Source organism: Psammomys obesus, unplaced genomic scaffold (assembly GCF_907164565.1).
Source record: "Psammomys obesus unplaced genomic scaffold, mPsaObe1.curated_primary_1811, whole genome shotgun sequence".
NCBI lineage: Eukaryota > Metazoa > Chordata > Mammalia > Rodentia > Muridae > Psammomys > Psammomys obesus.
The window spans coordinates 5,242,197-5,261,796 of record NW_026585685.1 but is presented as its reverse complement, the minus strand read 5'-3'; the positions used below and the strand labels follow the sequence as shown (position 1 = coordinate 5,261,796).

The 19,600-nt window shown below is 42.2% G+C and overlaps 1 protein-coding gene across 3 annotated transcripts in view; it reads left to right on the top strand.

Annotated features, from left to right (window-relative positions):
• Window positions 1-2,332: 2,332 nt before the first annotated feature.
• The window catches only part of Lrig2 (leucine rich repeats and immunoglobulin like domains 2), a 59,557-nt gene continuing 42,289 nt past the window's right edge, over window positions 2,333-19,600 (top strand). For 2 of the 3 annotated variants that reach the window (XM_055628797.1, XM_055628787.1), the window contains exons 1-2: window positions 2,333-2,856; window positions 17,672-17,737. In XM_055628797.1, coding sequence (XP_055484772.1) covers window positions 2,621-2,856; window positions 17,672-17,737 — 302 coding nt within the window. In that variant the 5' untranslated portion in view covers window positions 2,333-2,620. Of the gene's footprint in view, window positions 2,857-17,671; window positions 17,738-19,600 lie in introns of those variants that run through there. The other variant, XM_055628806.1, reaches the window with a different exon arrangement.

The window sequence follows — 19,600 nt, the reverse complement described above, 5'->3', positions numbered from 1 at the left end:
TCAATACAAGGGCTGGGGATATGGTTGATGAGATAAAGGCACTTGCTGCCCGAAGCTGGCGACCTGAGTTCAGTCCCTAAGACTGAGGGGAGAGACCCAGTCCACAAGGATGTCCTCTGACCCCTGTGCATGCTTGTACACCACCACATATCCGGTACACACACATACGATAATCAGTGGTTGGAGAGGTGGTTTATCAGCTAAGAGCACTGGGTGCTCTTCCACAGGATCCAGATTCCATTCCCAGCACCACAGTGTCTTACAAATAAACCATTTGTGTCTTAGTCTGGGAGATCCCATACCTTCTTCTGGCCTTTGTGGGCACCGCATGTGCATGGTACACAGACATATGCAGGCAAGACATCTACACACATAAAAATAAAGACGTTTTAAATTTAAATATAGTCCAGACCAAAAATATGCAAATCTATAAAGATTTTGGAAGAGAATATTTTTTTCACTTTGAAGTAGAAATGAATAATTTAAGATGTAGAAATAAGTTTTTAGCCATAAAATAAGAAATTTGACTATATTAAAATAAATTTGCCAGGCATGATGGTGTAGGCCTGTAACCCAAGCCCTCAGGAGGCTGAAACTGAATGGCCTTGAGCCACCTTGGACTACATAGTGAGAACCCTATGCTATAAAAGTATAAATGGAGCTGGGGGCTGGGGAGAGAGATGGCTGGGTAGTTAAGACCACTGGCTGCATTTACAGAAACCCAGGTTTGATCTCCTGCACCCACATGGCAGCTCACAACTTTCTGAATCTATTCTCAGGGGATCCCCTGCCTTCTTCTGGCCTCCCCAGGTACTGCACAATATGGCACACAGATACACACGTGGGCAAAACACTTGCACACATTGGGAAAAAAAAATAGGGGCTGCAGAAATGTCTTAGCTCTTGTTCCTCTTCTAGAAGTTCCTCGGAGGCCACAAGAGGGTATTGAGGTCTTTGGAGCTGGGTTTCAAGCTGTCCAGTGTGCTGGGAACGAACCCTGGTCCTCTGAGCCATCTCTTCTGTCCCCAAAGTTTAAAATGTTGATGAAATCCACAATCTCTATTATTTTTCTGGCTTCTCATTTTGCTTCAAAAGAGTAGTTGCCGTTAATTTTTATGTCTGTTCCTGGCATTACTGGGAGAAGAAGAGGCGGAAGGAGACAACCTTCTAAAAGTCCTTCGCAGTAAAGAAGCAACGAGGACGGCCAGGAAAGTAATTTCAACCGAAAGGCATGATATGGACGTGGGGTGTGTGTGTGCCTGTGTACATGTGAAGTAACTTGCAGGAGACAGTTGTCTCCTTCCACCGTGTGGGGTCTGGGGTTCCAACCCAGGTGGATACGCTTGGTGGCAAGGCTATTATTGCTGAGCTATCTCAACCACCCCGTTTTTTAATTTTCTTTCTTTGCCTGCTCCTCTTCTTCGATAGCTATGTAGGTGAGGCTGAATTGGGACCTGTGCTCCTCCTGCCTCCATCTCCTGAGGAGCTCTGGGATTGCAGGCGTGCTGGTCCACGTCCGGCTCTCCAACTGTCTTTGAAAAGTACAAACACACTACACATCAGCGAGCCATAACTAACATTTCCAGTCTTACTTTGTGGGTAACACATGGTTGAGAATGCACAAGGTAGTCAGACCCTGCTGTTCCCGGCTTTTGCTTCAGGATAATTTCCTTCCTTCCAGCCTTCACTTGGGTGATTGCTCAAAACCCATGAACAGAAACCGGAAAACCCATTACCTCCCCCCCTCCCAGCCCTTTATCTATTTGCCTCACTTGTTTTTCTGAAGATGAACATCATTCTCTCACACCAAGAAAAGAATTTTCCTTAGGGACATTTAATGAACGCCGGGCCACTTCCCGTAGAAGCAGGAAGTGTACAGATGACTAAACAGGGCCTCTGCCACCGGGGGCTTGAATCCCTTCACGGTGACAGCGTGCTGGGCTCCGGGAGCACCAGCTGCCGCCCTCTTTCAGGGCAGGCAGTACACGCCGCAGAGGCCGCCCTAGTTGGGCTCCGGTGGCCCATGTGGTCCAAGTTAGGCTCGAATCCCGCACTCATCTGTGGCTGAGGCTTGGAAGGCAGCTCTTCCGGCGTCCCCTTCTCCTGGAGCCTTACAGAACAGGTCCATTTCCACCACTGCAGTAGCCAAACCGCTGTGAGGACTTGGCGCTCGGGGTTTCCGCTCTGCTCCTCTATGCTAAAGACCCCGTGCGCCCCTTAGCGGAAGAATAGGGGCGGAACTGCAGAGGAAGCACGGAAAAGGAGAAAGTGCCGCTTTAACGCTCACCTTCTAGGGGGCGGGGCTATCTTAGGCCTCGCCCCCCCTCAGGACTCCATTTCCGACGCAACCTGGTCCCGCGGCTCCGATTGGCTGGCTTTTGAGCGTGAGGACGTTGCGTCGCGGGGCGGGGCGGACGAGCGGTGTCTGTCAGGGCTTGAGCAGTACGCCCCCGACCGCCGCCCCCCTCCCCGCGGGTCGCGTCGTTGCCACCTCTCGCCCGGTCTGAGAGGGGACAGGTGACGGCCGGGGCTCCGGGTGGCGGCTCGGCCTCCCGGCCTCTCTCTCCAGCCGCCTCTCCGAGCCAGCCGCTTTCCTCGAGCGGGTCCCGGCCGGCGGAAGATGGCGGCCGCGCCCCGCGGCGCCTGGGAGCAGCGGCGCCCGGGCTGTGGGTCGGGACCCCTCTCCCGGCTGCTCGTCCTCGCGCAGGCGCTGCTGCTGCTGCCCGCCGCCCGGGCGGGCCCGTGCCCCGCGCCCTGCGCCTGCCGCCTCCCTCTGCTGGACTGCAGCCGCAGGAAGCTGCCCGCGCCCGGCTGGAGGGCACTGTCGGGCCCGCTGCCCCCCGACGCCGCCAGCCTGTGAGTAGAGGGCCCGCGGGGCGCGGTCGCCAGCCCGTTCGGAAGGGAACTGCCTTGGCGGAGATTGTGAACTTTTGGGTGTCAGGGATCCCCGGGATTCGGGTGAAGATTGGGGTTAAAAAAAAAGATAAAAATCTGGGACCCCACGGGGTCTGTACTGTTCTGGGTTGGAGATGTCTAATGTTGGACTCACGGGTCCTGAGCACAGCGGAGGCCCTGGGTGGCTGTGGGCCGGTTCCAAATGCGAAGCCCGCTTTGGGCTGCATCATTTTTGTGTTCCAGCTTGACTGGTCCTTGAACACGTGATGCAAACACGATATCTTCCAAAGACACAGGAGCTCTCTTTTGTCCCCAGTTCTGTAGACGCATTGTATGGTTCAGTTTGAATTCTTGACACGGTTGAAAACCTCATCATCTATAAGGAAGGTCATTGCTGACCCCTAATGTTTTTGTAAGAGCGATTTTCTGTAGCACTAAATTTAAAGAAGCGAAAGATTCTTTTTTTTTCTAGGCAAAGAACCTTCACATCATATCTCTTTGTTTATGTGTGAGAGTCCAATACAGTGGTTGAGTGGATTTGGGACTCTCTAGCTCTGACTTTAACTCCTGACAAACTTGTATTAGCTAGTGGCACTTGGAAAGCTTTGTGGTCTGAGTCAGTAGGTATTAAATACTGCAATTATGAGACTTCTTAGCCACCAACATACAGTTATATCTCTGCCACTAACTGAGTGACATGCTTATTAATTAACTCCTGGAATTAGCTCTGAAAAAGAGTTATCACTAGAAATACTTCGGGGTGTAATTAAAATAGGAAGACTGGTTGGGTTCTCATTGGAAATAGGATACAAATAGAACATGTGTATTGCAGAGGCTAGGTGTATGTTTACAGTACGTATTTATAGGATAGCATAAATAGGAAAAAAGTTAACCCATATATTCATTGGGAAAATTAGCAACTGCTGTAATTAACATAGAATTGGAATATAATAACACAGCTTCTGTCATTTATGGTGGTAATAGCTGTAGCTAATTCTGGTTTGACTCAGACTTGAGTATTATCATGTAGATAGTCTGAATTAAACTTAGCAGGTGTTTTTTTTTTTTTTTTTCCGAAGAAATTGTTGAGACTTGAGTATGATAATCTGAATCTGACATAGGTTTAAACACAGACTGACTTAATGTAATTGAAATAAGGATGGCCTACTTTTGAAGACCATTGAGGCTTCTGAGAATCTTGTTTAGCATGCATGAAACTCTGGGTTTGATCACTAGCACTGAAAAATAATAACTGCATTAGTTAGTATATAGAAATTAGAAGTAATGTTACCAAAGAAGCAGATTGCCAGAGGCTAACTGACAGTTTAGGGTTTTTTTTGTTTTTGTTTTTTCCCTTTTGTGTTTTGAGAGGAGGTACTGACAGATAGCCAGGATGGCATCTATCCTGCCTCAGCTTAGTGAGTGCTGCACCACTATTCCCTGTTTGCACTCAGAAAATTTAAATGTTTGGTGATGAAATTGACATTTTCAGTTTAAGTGAAATGCCCTAGAGAAGAGTTCTCTAGATGGCTCAGTGGTTAAGAGCACTGACGTTCTTCTAGAAGACCCTGGTTCAATTCCCAGCAGCCACATGGCAGCTCATAACTGTCTGTAACTGCAAAATTCAACACTCCTGTTCAGATACACGTTCAGGCAAAATACCAGCGGACATTCTTCCATTAGAAAAACTCAAACACTGCTCAAGGATACGATGGTATTAAGTTTAGACTGAAGCATTCTTCAGCATTTGCTATTAGCTACATCATTGCCAGGTATACTTTGGTTTCTTTATGTCATCTTGAATTTTAAAACACATTCAGTGCTATAAAGGAACTCAGATGCTCAAACTTAAGATACTCATGAAAATGAATATGCACAAAATTTGTTAATCCTGTTTTCTTTTTTCAGTGCTGGGTGTTGGATCTAGGTTTTTAAGCATGTTAGGCAACTGCTCTGTCATAGAGCAACACCTCAAACTCAACTTTGTTTTGCTTTTCAGTTTATTAGGTATGGTCTTTATGCTTCTCTGTCTTAGAAATTCTCTGAAATATTTGGTTTTCCAAAATATTTGGATTCTCTGGGAACAGAGTTCTGTATTGTGTCATTTAATTACACACATATACACTTATATACAGATTGGAGGACCAGGCAAATTGTAACTTTCTTTCTTTTTTAAAAATACTTTTGGGGCTGGAGAGATGGCTCATTGGTTAAGAGTATTGTGTGCTCTTCCAGAGGTCCTGAGTTCAATTCCCAGTAACCACATGGTGGCTCACAACCATCTACACTAGGATGTGATGCCCTCTTCTGGCATACAGGTTATACATACCGATAGAGCACTCATATATGTAAAATTAAAGAAATATATATCTTCATTGACCCTGGTGGCAGCGGCGGCACCACCACATATCTTTAATCCCAGCACTTGGGAGGGGAGGTAGAGGTAGGCAGATCTCTGTGAGTTTGGGGCTAGCCTGGTCTACAGAGTAATTTCCAGGACAGCCAGAGCTACACAGTGAAACCCTCTTTTGAGAGAAAAAAAAAAAATCAATTAAAAATGACTGCATCTTATTTATTGTTTGTATGTGTGAACAGGTGTGAAGGTCAGATGATAACTTGTGGAAGTTGGTTTTCTCCTTCTACCATATGGATCCCAGTGGATCAACTTGTGCTTTTAATCTTGGTGGCAAGTATTCTCACCCTCTGAGCCATCTTGCCAGCCCGAAGGAATAGCCCAGGCTGGCTTTGAGCTTGTGGTCCTCCTGCCTCTGCTTCTGCCTCCTTAGCTTATCCTACCTATGTGCACTACCACAACTGGCTGAACTTTGTATTGTCTCCATAGTTCTCCATTTTCAGGATGCTGTATAGTTGGTGTCATGGTTTGACTATGAAGTATCTTCTGTAGGCTTATATTTTGAAAACTGGCATTGTTCCTAGCTCCTTTCTGTATCTGCCTGCTTCCTGGTTGTCGTTGGTGGTGGTAGTGGTAGTGGTTGTGTGTGTGTGTGTGTGTGTGTGTGTGTGTGTGTGTTTTGTTGTTTGAGACTGAGTCTCACTGTATAGCCCTGGCTGGCCTGTATCTCTCTGTGTAGACCAGACTGGCCTTGAACTCACAAAGGTTTGCCTGTCTCTGCCTCCCAAGTGCTGTGTCACCATGCCTAGAGGAGGATTGTAAGGTTGGTTTAATTACATTATTTATTTATTGAGTGTATGGGGTGGGCAGGTACATCCTGTGGTACATATATGGAGATCAGAGACAAGCTATAGACGTCCATTCTTTTCTGTCATGTGGTCTCAAATATTGAATTCTGGTGTCAGGCTTGGCAAGCAAGCACTTTTACCTGCTGAGTCATCTTGCTGGTCCCTCATTCTGTTTTCCTTACAGTAACTACGACTTGTTTCCATTTATTCCTTTAGAATAGTTGTGAACAGTTTCATTCTTTACTACACAGAGTATATTAGCTTCCATTGAATAACTCTAGGGAAGTCTTTCATCAAGTCTTACAGTTCCAACACTGTTCAGAAGCCCAAAGTAAAGGAAATCTTAATTGTGAGCCTCTTGTAAAATAAAAAAGCAGAGTTCCTACTTCTAATGTATAATGGAATAAACATTATTCCTAAAGGGTAAATGTATGTATAACAAAAAAGATCAGCCCAAAGAAAGACTGAAACTCAGCAGGGCAGACACCAGATTATGCAGCTCCCTGTCTGGTATTTGAAGCTGTGATGCTCCAGTAGGCTTGGGTAGCATCATTTTTTCCAGATCTGCTGCCTAGGGGATATATGGTCTTTCCAATGAGCCTACATTTCTTGGTGTCTTTAATTTTCCTTGTTGAACTTAACACATTTCCGGCATCACTAGTATCTTAGGTTCTCCATTGCACCTTTGGTTTCCTCTTCACAGATACTTAGGATATCTTAGGATATCTACTTGGGATATTAGTCTACTTAGGATATTAGTCTACTTAGGATATCTCCGCAGGGAATTTGATTGTGCTATAGTTTTCCTGGCCTGTCTTTCTGGAACCTTGGCTTATTAAGCCTCCAAGACCATTTTGGAGACACCAGCTCCCTGACCCTGATGGATCACAGCTCTGGGGGTTATTAACGTCTTGCTTAGGTGAAAGCATATTTCCCTGGAAGGTTATCTGTGTGTCTGTATTCTTAGTTCATGCATTTCCGTTTTCAAATGAATTTATACTTTTACAAGTTGGAGGCCTTGATAAATGGTCTTCAACTCAAGGCATCTTTCCTGTTGTCCCCATAGGAAGTGTGTGGTTTTTCCTTAATGGTGCCAGTCTCATAACAAATATATCTGATTTGTCCATAATACTCTCTTTTTCATTATTTTAAACAGGTTCATGTTCTTTTCCTGACTAAGCTACTCATTTTCTACATCTTTTCCACTTTCTGATTTAAATTCTTGGCATAATCTTTACAAAGTAAGCATACTGAGCAGTAACCTTGCCACAGACTAAATGTATGCTGTCTTGAAATTTCTTCCATCAAACGTAGTTAATTATTTTAAAATTCACCCTCACTAAAAATTTCAAAACACAGGTAGAATGCCTTTGGCTTTTGTCAGAGTGTAGAGTGACTGGCCTCTAGTCTAATTCTCTATAGAGCCCTTATTCTCTGAAGCTGCATGAGCATAGCCTCTACTGCTGATTCTTTTATTAGCACTTTGGTATCAGTGTGTTGCTCACTAACCTCTGCCTCTTAACAGTCTAGGGCTTCCCTAACCCATAGCTCAAAATTCCACTTTCCTCTGGCAAAGCAGTTCTAAGGCCACAGAACAAAGTCAGCGTATTGCAACAACAGCCCTCCCTCTTAATATGGATTTTTTATGAGTTTCTTCCCCCCCCCCTTTTTTTTTAAGCCAGTTTCTCTTTGTAGCTTTGGCTGTCCTGGAACTTACTCTGTAAGTCAGGCTGGCCTGCTTCTGCCCCCCTGAGTTGTGGGATCAAAGGCAGTGCAGCACCTGTATTAGTTACTATTCTTGTTGCTATGACCAATTTCCTGTCACTCATCAACTCAAGGGAGGAAGGATTTGTTTTGGCTCATGTTCTGAGAGATGCAGTCTGTTGTGGAAAAGAAGACCCCATGGCAGAAGGACCATGCAGTAGCTTGCTCATAGCTAGGTGGATGAGGAAACATCCACATGTTGTTGTTGTTTGAAACAAGGCTTTTCTACGTAGCCCATGCTGTCCTCAAACTCATGAGTCTTCTACTTTTACCTCCTGAGTGCTGGGATCATTCTGGGAACCACCGCATTGGATACTAGTGTGTCTGTCATTTTTTACTGCGTCATTGCATTGATGCTTAAAAGTTTTGGACTATGGAGCATTTTTCTGGTTAGGAATGCTCAACCTATATTTTGAAATCCTTCCTAGTTATACTAATATCCAGTGTTAGTGGAGAACCATTTAGCCAAAATATTTGTAGAGTGCTAGGGCCTGTGCCTGCTTGCAAGTCCTCTAAGCTCTGTCCCCGCCCAAGTGACCCACTTAATTACTTAGAATCAGGGTCCCACGTGTGTTTATTTTTTATTAAAAATACTTTGTAGGGGGCTGGCGAGAAGGCTTAGCAGTTAACAGCACTGGCTGCTCTTGCCGAGGGTAGGGTTCAATTCCCAGCATTCAGGTGGCAGCCTGCAACCATCTGTAAGTCTAGACCTAGGGGATCTGATGCCTCTTCTGTTTTGTTCTCAGGCACCAAGCATGCACATGATACTGGACACACGTGTAGGCAAAACACCATACACATAAGATAGATAAAAAAACAATAAACCGCTTTGTGTTTTCAGAATACAACATGCATAATCAACAAGGGAATAATAAAATTCTTGATTTTTATTAATAGTTACAAAGTTGGCCAGGTGTGGTGGCACATACTAATCCCAGCACTTGGGAGGCAGAGGCAGGTAGATCACTGAGTTGAAGGTTAGCCTGGTCTACAGGCAGTAGCCCAGGCTACACAGAGAAAAAAATGTTGTAAACATCATGATACTTCATTCCCTAAAAAGTTTGGAATTACAGGTGGGCCACCACACCCACCAAATATTTATGTGGGTTCTGGGGATCTGAACTCTTGACATGTGCTTTAACTGCTGAACCATCTTCCCAGCCCTGTTTTATTCTTTAAAGGGCATTCTAAGCCTAATGAAAAGCTGGCATTTAACCAGTGGAGAAATATCATATTAAAAGCTTAGCAAAAATGTTTTTAAGAAGGGCTTTGAATGTGTTAGTATATTTTCTTTAGAGTGCCAAAGTATATGGCTCAGCTAATTTTTAGTCTAGTTATTAAAAATGTTAGGATGTTCATTTGATACAAATTAAAAAAAATCAAAGCAATTTAAATAATTTTACCTCAGTCAAATTCTAAATTTATATTTCGATAGTCCCCAGGAGAATGGAATAGTTTATGTAAACTTTACTTTTTTAAAGAAGTGTGCTTCTGCTTCTGTTGCTCTTTCCAAAAAAACGGGAGGGGGACTTTAATTATGTTATTTCTAAAATAGTTGTCACGATAACTAGTGATGAACAGTTTTAAAATTAAGCAATAAATGGTTCAACAGCAGTAACTACACTGTAATAATTGGAAACTAAATGCTGTTTTTGGATGGTTTTTCTTGTATTTAATATATTTATTTCAAAATACTATTAGAGCTTGCTCCTATAATTTAAATCTTAGCAGGTTTCATTGGTAAAAGTTTATTATTCATAGATAATCCAGAGCATAAGAGTCTTTCTTTGGAAGCTGGGCGATGGTGGCACACACCTTTAAACCTAGCACTTGGGAGGCAGAGGCTGGAGGATCTCTGTGAGTTCAGGGCTAGCCTAGTCTACAGAGCAAGTGTTAGGACAGCCATGGCTATACAGAAAGACTCTGTCTCCAGAGATAGAGAGGAACAAAACAAAACAAAACCGAAAAAGAAAAAGTTTCTTAGGGAAGATGTTAAATCTGTTGCTGGGTTAACTGATGTTACCATTGAAAAGCTAGGAAGGGGGGCTTAGTGGGTAAGAGTGCTTGCTGGAAAGCAAGGTGATCTGAGTTAAAATCCCCAGCACTTGGGCTGGAGAGATGGCTCAGAGGTTAGAGCACTGGCTGCTCTTCCAGAGGTCCTGAGTTCAATTTGTAGCAACCACATGGTAGCTCATGACCATCTGTAATGAGATCTGGTACCCTCTCCTGATGTGGAGGCAAACATGCAGGCAGAACAGTGTATACATAATAAATAAATAAACAAACAAACAAATAAATAAATAAATAAATAAATCTTAAAAAATAATCCCCAGCACTCATGTAAAAGGTGGCCAAGGTCGGGCATACCTGTAACAACAGTTTATTGGGTGGAGACAGGTGGATCCCAGGAGCTTGACAGCCAGCCAGTTTAGTTGAGGTGGTAAGCTTCAGGTTCATTTAGAGAGCCTGGCTTAAAAAGTAAGATGGAGAGATCTGGAAAGATGGTTCAGCAGTTACCAGCTAATTTAAATTCCTCCTACGAAATAGAAAAAAACAAACAAAACTTGTGTTTGTTATTGAGGAATGATGGGTTAGTGATGAGAAAGCCAACCGATGTTTCTTTATAATTAGATATTCACTGTGTGTTGTTTATTTACATTAAAATAAGATTTCTTGTGGGTATATGCATGGACATAATGTGTATGTGTGTAGTACATGGGTGTGGAGGTGAGAGAACAGCTTTGTGGAGTCTGTTCTCTCCTCTACCTTGGGTCCCAGGGCTCAAACTTGGGTTGCCAGGATTGTACAAGCGCCTTTACCTACCGAGCCTTCTCAACAGTCCTTAATATTTTAAGTGATAAAATAGATTTTTTTGTGTTGCTTGCTTGTTTTCAGACACGGTGTCATTATGATACTCTGGCCCTGAACTCACAGAGATCCCACTTGCATCTGCCTCCTACCCTCAGCTAAGATAGCTTGTTTTTAATGTCCATTTCACATTTGAGTCTTTTTAAAAATTTATTAATTTTTTTCTTCTTATTAGTATTGATTACACTTTATATATTAATTTTTTAAATAAATTACAGTTTATTCACTTTGTATTCCAGCTGTAGCGCCCTCCCTCACCCCCTCCCTCACTTCCTCCTAGTCCCACCCTCTCTCCCATGCCCCTTCCCACATTTAAAAGTCTTAACATGTAATTATAAATAGTACCATAAAAAGATGTGAACTCAATTGATTCTCAGAAATGCTCACAAATAATGGAAAATGTCATAGCTTTCTGTATAGTATTGGATATAATCAACACTATTTCCAGACTTTCTCTCTCTCTTTATCTCTTTTGTGACAGAATCTTGCTGGCCTCCATTTTACTGTCTTCTTGCCTTGGTCCCTGAGTCCTGGGAATTACAGATGTATCACTACACCTAGCTCGTTATTTAATTTAATTTATTTATTTTTAAAAATTATTTATTTTTATTTTATGTACGTTGGCGTTTTGACTACCTGTGAGAGGGTTTCAGATCCCTTGGAATTGGAGTTACAGAGAGTTGTGAGTTGCCATGTGGGTGCTGTGAATTGAACCCAGAACAGTAGCCAGTGCTCTTAACCACTAAGCCATCTCTCCAGCCTTCGTTATTTGTTTTTAAAGATTTATTTTATTATTTTAAATTATGTGTATGACTCTCCCACCTTCAGTCATAGGTTGTCAATAGCTCCTCTGCCTAGGGTGGTGCAAGGTGGGGGTTGCTTTTCCCCATTTATGGTGGAATTTTGGCTGGCTCAATCTTAGGTAGAAAACCACAGCAGTTGCAAGTTAGTGAGTGTAATAGCTGATAATACCATGTTTGGAAGTCAGCATTTCACAGTTCTCCCTATCCACCAGTTCTTACAGTCTTTCTGCCCCCTCCTTGGAGATATATTCTCTGAGCCTTGGATGGCCGTGGGAGTGGGGCGGTTGATAGATGATTCAGCCACAGCTGAGCACTCACAATTACTTAGGCTCCCCTCTATGACCAGTTATGATGAGTTTGTTTTCAAACAGCCCTTTTTTTTTTTTTTTTAATTCATGATCAGCTGTGAAAATAGAACGGAGACATTTAAGGTAGAAAAGTAAGTTTTTTTTGTTTTTTTGTTTTTGTCACACTTAAGAGAACCCACTCTTGACGTAATCCCAGCACTTGGAGAAGGAGAGGCAGGCGAATCTCTGTGAGTTCGAGGTCATCCTGGTCTACAAAGCTAGTCCAGGACAGCCAGGGCTACACAGAGGAACCCTGTCTCGAAAAATAAAAAGACAAAGCAAAAACAAAAAAATCAACAAAAAATTGTTTTTTGGGTAGGTGTTTTACATGTCTGTATCTTTTTCCTTTCTTTTGAAAACAAATGAAGCCACTGTGTAGTTTGTATAAATATGTGTATGTTTTAACTGGTTGCAGAGAACTTTGTAGGATGGAACTTTAAGTTATTTAACTTACCTCATCTCTATAGCATTTAGGTTTCATTTAAGATTTTTTAGTACGATAGCTTCTTAGTAGAGAGCTTTCCAAAATTATATGATTACATATAAGGAATAGATTCTTAGAAGTAGTGTTAATGGATGCTTCTAGAATATTAAATATCATGATATTGGTATGTACCCCAATATTTTGACGAAGTCTTTAGTGGGCTATCTGTCTTTTTATTGCTATCTTTCTCATGGAGTTAAGAGTTCAGAATCAGTATTTAGATTACGGTTTTAATATTTTAATGTAGGGAGATTGGCCTTGAATTTGCAATCTTCCTCACTCAGCCTCTGGAATAACTGTACCACCAGGCCAATCTGAGCAACTTAGTGAGAATCTGTCTTAAAATAAAAGTGGAAAGACAGGGCTAAAGAGATGACTCAAAGGTTAAGAGCACTTGCTGTTCTTGCAGAAGGTCTAGGTCTAGTTCCAGCACCTACATGACAGCTTATAATAGTCTGTACCTCAAGCTCCAGGTGATCCAACACCTAAGATTTATTTGTGAATTTGTATTTAATTATGTACATATATATGGTGTGTGTATGTGAGTACAGGTGCCGTTGGGGCCATTGGATCCCCCGGAGTCAGAGTTACAGGCAATTGTGAGCTGGAAAATGTGGGTTCTGGGAACTGAACTCAGGTACTCATAATCCCAGAGCCAACTGCCTAGCTAAAAACTACAAAATAAAAAAGAAAATAAATAGAGGGCTGGGTAGGCACACACTGAGTAGTAAAAAATGCTTCACTAACAGGTGTAAGACCTGAGATTCAGTCCTAGTACTACAAGGGAGTGTGTGTATGTGGTGGATGTAACTGTGGTAAAATAACCTAACAGAGGCAACTTAAGTGGAGAAATGGTTATTTTGGTACCCCCCCCCACTCTCTCTCTCTTTCACTCTCGTAGACAGGGTTTCAATGTGTAGCCCTGGCTGTCTTGGAACTCACTTGAATGCCAGCCTGGCCTTGAATTCAGAGATTGACCTGCCTCTGCCTCCCGAGTGCTGGGATTAGAGGTGTGTATCATCACTGCCCAGCTTGGCTTATGGGTTTGATAGTCTGTCATGGAAGGGAAGATGTGGTGGCTGGAGCAGTTTGGACAGTGGAAGTGGAAATGTGAGGCGGTTGGTTATGTGACATTGACACTCAGGAAGCAGAAAGCCCAGGTGGGAAGCAGAGCTGGTCCATTATCAGGTCTCGACTTCCGTGTCTCAGTAGTTCCAGCTAATGTACAACTTCCCCAAACATCTTTATTAGCTGAGAAACTTGCTCAGCCACATGCGCCCACGGTGTACATTACATTTGTACCACAGCAACATTATTAGAAATAGTACAAACCAAGCCAGAGTGTATCATTTGAAGAATAGCACTGTGCACGGTGTACCTTCAAATTGTACTTACATGGAGATATTTACCTATTATCTTTAGCTCACTCTAGTTTAACAAAAATGTCTCCAGGAGTCATTTATTCATAGAGGAGAGGCTCACTCAGACTTCATTTACTCCTAGTTTAGACAGTATTATAGGTGCTGGGTTTTTCTAGAACGCCTCATGGTGAGGGGAAACAAGTTAGAGGATAAGTATAGTGAGACAAGTCTAATCCTAGCACCTGAAAGGGGAAGACAGGAGGAGCAGGAGTTCAAGGTCACTTTTGATTTCAGATCAAGCCCCAGGTCAACCTGGGCCACATTTCAGGTAGGAAGGCTAAGGTTATAGGAAGTGAGAGCAGTTGTTTGTGCAAAAAAAAAAAAAAAAAAAAAAAAAAAAGACAACTTTGAGTTGTCTTCAAATTCTTGGGTTTAATTAATTATAACCAAAGAATATTCAGATCACCAGCATATTAAATCTCAGCACAGTAACTGGAATTATAATGCTGTGAGTATTGTTATTTTTGAAAGAAAATTATAGTAGTTATATTTTAGTGGAAGAGTTTGTTTATTCTCAAAACAAAGAGTGAGTTTTCATGGAGAAGTAAATAAAGTGTTTTTTTACCTTCAAAGCACTAGAACACTAGATTAAAAAAAAATTTTTTTTTTTTTGAGACAGGATTTCTCTGTGTTTTCCTGGTTGTCCTAGAACTCACTCTGTAGACCAGTCTGGCCTTGAACTCACAGAGATGTGCCTGCCTCTGCCTACCAAGTGCTGAGATTAAAGGCATGCACCACCACCCCTGGTTAAAAAAAAAAAAAAATTATAATAAAGAAAATTATGTGTGTTTTGCCTGCATGTATGTTGTGTACTTCTTGTGTGCTTAATGTCTGTGGAGGCCAGAAGAGAGTATTGGATCCGTGTAACAGGGGTTATAGACAGTTGTGGTATATCAGATGGGTGCTGAGAACTAAACCTGGGGCCTCTGTGAGACCAGCAAGTTCTCCTAACTAAACCGTGTGTTTTGTTTTTGAGACTGCATATTTCTGTGGAACGCTGGCTGTCCTGGAACTCACTGTGTAGACCAAGCAGGCCTAATAGTTAATGCATGTTGGGCGGCACTCTAGCAGTACACTACAGTTCTTTGCCCTTTTCAGTATAAATTTTGGCACAAGGTCTGGCCTCCAGCTTGTAGTCTTCTTCCCTCAGCCTCCCAGGCTTACAGTTCTGAGCCACATTGCTTGTCTATCTATGTTTTTATATCCTTTGTAAAAGATCTTCTTATTGGGGTCTTTGTTATTGTTGAAGTTAATAATGGTGTTGGTTCTTGAAAACAAACAAACAAAAAAAGATTATTGACACAGAAGTGGACAGACCTGACTGGGCAAAAGAAAACTGTACATTTGTGGCTGCAGGAACTCTTTGTAGTTGGCTTGCAGGATTTCTCTGAACATTCTGTAAATAATTTATACCCTGATGGCACTGCACAACCACAGTAATGGCACCTCTGGCTCCGGATGATATTAAGCACTTTAATAATTCATTGCTTATTGCAGCTGCTTCCCTGTAGCATGAGTGGAACAGGGGGGTCTACAACTCAGAACTGTAAAGCCTTCATTGAGACCTTTACATATCAGTCATCCCTTAATACTCTTATTTGTAGTGATAGAAAATGCAGGAAAGGTTGTTGGTTGTTAGGTATATTTTGGGGAAGTTGAAGGGAATAGTTGAGGCTTTCATTTTAATCATAGCAGTGCTTGTGATGCCTTACCAAACCTCAATCTTTCTGGTAGTTATTATTATTATTATTATGTGTATGTATATGGTTTGCATACGTGTGGGCATATGCGTCTGCATGTGTAGGTGCACTTGTGTGCACATCAGTCAGGAGGCCCAAGGTTGGTGGTGGGAGTGTTGTTTGAGCAAAGGTCTCTCACTTGAACCCAGAGCTCATCAAATCTGTTAGTCTGCCTATCCAGGTTGGTCCTTGGGATCCTGTCCCCACCTTCTGAGTGCTGGAATTTCAGGTGGGCTTCCAGGACCATGTGGCATTTATGTGGATATAGGAGATCCGAACTCTGGTCTTTACACTTTCATGACAAGCATCTTATCTACTGAGTCATCTCCCCAGGCCTCTGGTAGTTTTAACTCTTTATTTTTATTAATTACAGTTTATTCACTTTGTATCCCAACTGTAGCCCCCTCCCTTGTCCCCTTCCAATCCCACTCTCCCTCCCTCATCTCTTCCCATGCCCCCCCCTCCACTGATAGGGGAGGTCCTCCTCTCCTTCCACCTGACCCTAGCCTAACAGGTCTCATCAGGGCTGGCTGCATTGTTTTCCTCTGTGGCCTGGTAAGGCTGCTTCCTCTTCATGGGGAAGTGATCAAAGAGCCAGCCACTGAGTTCATGTCAGAGACAGGCCTAGTCTTAACTCTTGATTGCAGTTCCCAAGAGTGCTCCCAGGGATGCCACTCAGTGTTAATATAGACAGTCTTGAGCAAATAATTTCTTTTCTTTTTTTCTCTTTTTGGGACATCTGTAGTCCTAGTTGTCCTGGAGCTTTCTCTGTAGACTAGGCTAGCCTTGCACTCAGAGGTCTGCCTGTCTCTGCCTCTGGAGGGCTGGGATCAAAGGTGTGCACCACCACTGCCCTGCCCTAATAATTCTTTTAAATACTTTAAAAGATAGTTTTATGTCAGTACCATAACTTAAACAACAATGACAATGATTAGTTTTATCTTGGTGTAAAGTAAGCTCTTAAATGAAAGTGGCTAACATTTACTGATGAGCAGGCATGAATCTAGCTGAGAACAAATAGTTCTGCTGTGATAGAGACATCATCCAAACCTGAGTGTACTTGCCAATTGCCTGTGGCAGCACAGTGAGATAAATTGATCTACAGTGTTTCTCCAGTGTGCCTCTATTGCTAGCCATATTGTAACATACAGTAGGACTCCTGGGCAAACAGCTTGTGTGGGCTAGATTCCACAGAAATCATGCAGGTGAATTTTAAAAGACTGTTTGACAGTTTAAACTCATGAGATGAACTTCAGTGAAATTTCCACTCTAATGAACTACTTGCAAGAGATGGGATAGAATTTTTTTAATAAATAGCTTCTCAACTTTTAGTTTTGTGACTTTGAATTAGCAAGTTATTAGTTTGTATGCTTGTTTTTACATAGAAGCAAAGTGAGGATGCTAAATGTATCTGCCTTGTAGTTATGTGCTAATTTAGCTAACACTACACAGAAGAATGCCTGTGACTTAATAAATACTAAGCCAGAACTGTCACGATCATCAACATAAATTGGTAAGATTTATTACCTTCTTAGTGCTGAGATTACAGACAATTCAGCACCATGCCTGACTTACAATTCACATTTAGGGCCTGTGTGATAGCTTAGAGATTAAGAGCACACACTACTCCTGAAGAGAGGACTCTTGCAGAGGAAAACATGGATGCGTATGACCTGCCTCCAGAGGATCTGATGCCTTTGGCCTCCATAGGCATATTTACTCCCAAGCACATACCCACATATGAACATAATTGAAAAAAATACATCTTTTTTGTCCAGCTACTTATGTATTTATAATTTTGAGACAGGGTCTTATTATGTAGCTCTGGGTGGTTGGGAACTCATATGTAGACCATGCTGGCCTAAAGGTCTGCCTGCCTCTGCCCCCTTGTGCTGGGATTAAAGGTGTGTATCACACACCTGGCTAAACTAAATCTTTAAATTTTTTTTTACCTTTAGTAAAATTTTTTTTACCTTTGCTTTTAGTTTTGTACTTCTTCTCTTTCTTGGGCACACTAGAGAGTGCCTTGGGCTTGGCCCTTCTACCACTGAGATGTATCTATCTATCTATCTATCTATCCCCTGTTTGTTTTATTTTTCTCTGAGGTGTAGTTTCTACCACTAAGCTCAATATATTTATCCTCTTTCAGGGATTTGAGTCATAACCGGTTGTCTAACTGGAACATCAGCTTGGAATCACAGACATTACAAGAAGTGTAAGTTATTTCTGTTCATCCAATATTAAAGTCTTTGAAGTAACCTAATTATGAACCTGAGTATTTTGGTGTGTATTTGTATGTTTGTGTACTTGTGCACTTGTACATGCTTGTGGAGTCCAGACATCAACATTATGTGTTTTTAAGTTATTGTTTGTGAATTTCACATATTTTGATCATACTCTTTCCCTTCCCCCAGTTAATTCCTCCCAGATCATCACATACCTCCCTATCTTTCCAACTTCATGTTTTCTCTCTCTCTCCCCCTCTCTCTTGTTTTTGAAAAATGGTCTCACTGTGTAGCCCTCAGTGGACTGGAATTCACTTTATAGATCAGGATGGCCTCGAACTCATAAAAATCCACTTGCCTCTGCCAGCAAGCCTTCCCTGGAGTGTGATTGATATACACAGAATTACTCTGTTGAAGAAACTGATTTCCTCCAGCAGTTACCAGCTGTAAATAGGTTTTTGTCTTGGATTGGGACTTTGTGCCCACTTCCCTTCGGGGTTTGGCTTGAGCTTGTGCAGGTCTTATGCAGACTGTCATAGTCTTTGTGAGTTCATATGTGCATTTGCCCTGCTGTGGCTAAGAAGACAGCTGTCTCCATGAAGTTAGCTATCACCCTTGGTTCTTAGGATCTTTCTGCTCCTTCTTTCTCATACATCCCTGATCCTTGATGGGAGGGGTGTGATAAAGATTTCCTGTTTAGGGCTGAGTATTCCAAAGTCTCTTACTCTCTGCATGTTGATCAGTTAATTAGCATTTACTTCAAGAAGCTTCTCTGATGAGAGTGGAGAGATGCACTGATCTATAGGTATACTAATATGTCATTAGGAGTCGTTTTATTGTTATTTTCATTTAGTAGAATAATAGTAGATTTCCCCTTGTGCCTATGACCTATCTAACCTGAGTTTCTTGGCCTTGTCTGCCTTGTTTTTTTGAGGCAACATCTTTCAACATGGACCTCATTGCTTCAGCTAGATTTACTAGTTATTGATCACCAGGAATCTGGCTAGCTACATTATTCCCACCTCAGTCCTGGGTGTACAGATGGGTACTGCTCTGTTCAGTTTTATTTTGGTTCTAGGGATCCAGACTTGAATCATCATGTTTGTTTTGCAAGTACTTTACTGCCTGGATCATTTATCCAGCCAGAATTTGGGAATATTTAATTTAGAGATGTGAAAAAATTGAAGGAAGGGCTGGAGAGATGGCTCAGTGGCTAAGAGCACTTGATGCTTTTCCAGAGGACCTGAGTTTCATACTCAACAACCAAGTGAGGCATCTCACAGCTATCCTACTGACCTACCACTGAGCAACCCACCCTCCTTTTTTTAAACATAATTTTAAAAATTAAAATATAATTGCATCACTCTTCACCCCCCCTTAAAAACTTTTTATTATTTTATGTGTATTATTATTTTATTATATGTGCCTGCATCATGGATGTCTGTCTGTGTACCACATACATGCAGGATACATAGAGGCCAGAACAGGAAGTCAGAAACCCTGGAACTGGAGTTAGAGATAGTTATGAATTGCCATATGGGTTCTGGGAATCAAACCTAGGTCTTTGGAAGAGCACCCAGTGCTTTTAACCCCGGAATCACTTCTTCAACCCCTCAGTCCCCTCTACCCCCTTTAGAAAAGATAGGATCTTGCTATGTAGCTTAGTCTGGTCTAGAATATACTGTGTAGGCCAGGCTAGTCAATGGACTTGTGCATCCTCCTACATCCATCTTCTAAGGCCTGGGGTTACTATCATGTGTCGTCATATGTGGCACAAGCCTTTGTAATACTGATTTTTCTTTCTTTTTCTTAATTTTTTGAGATAGAGTCTTTTTTATTATAGTCCAGGTTAG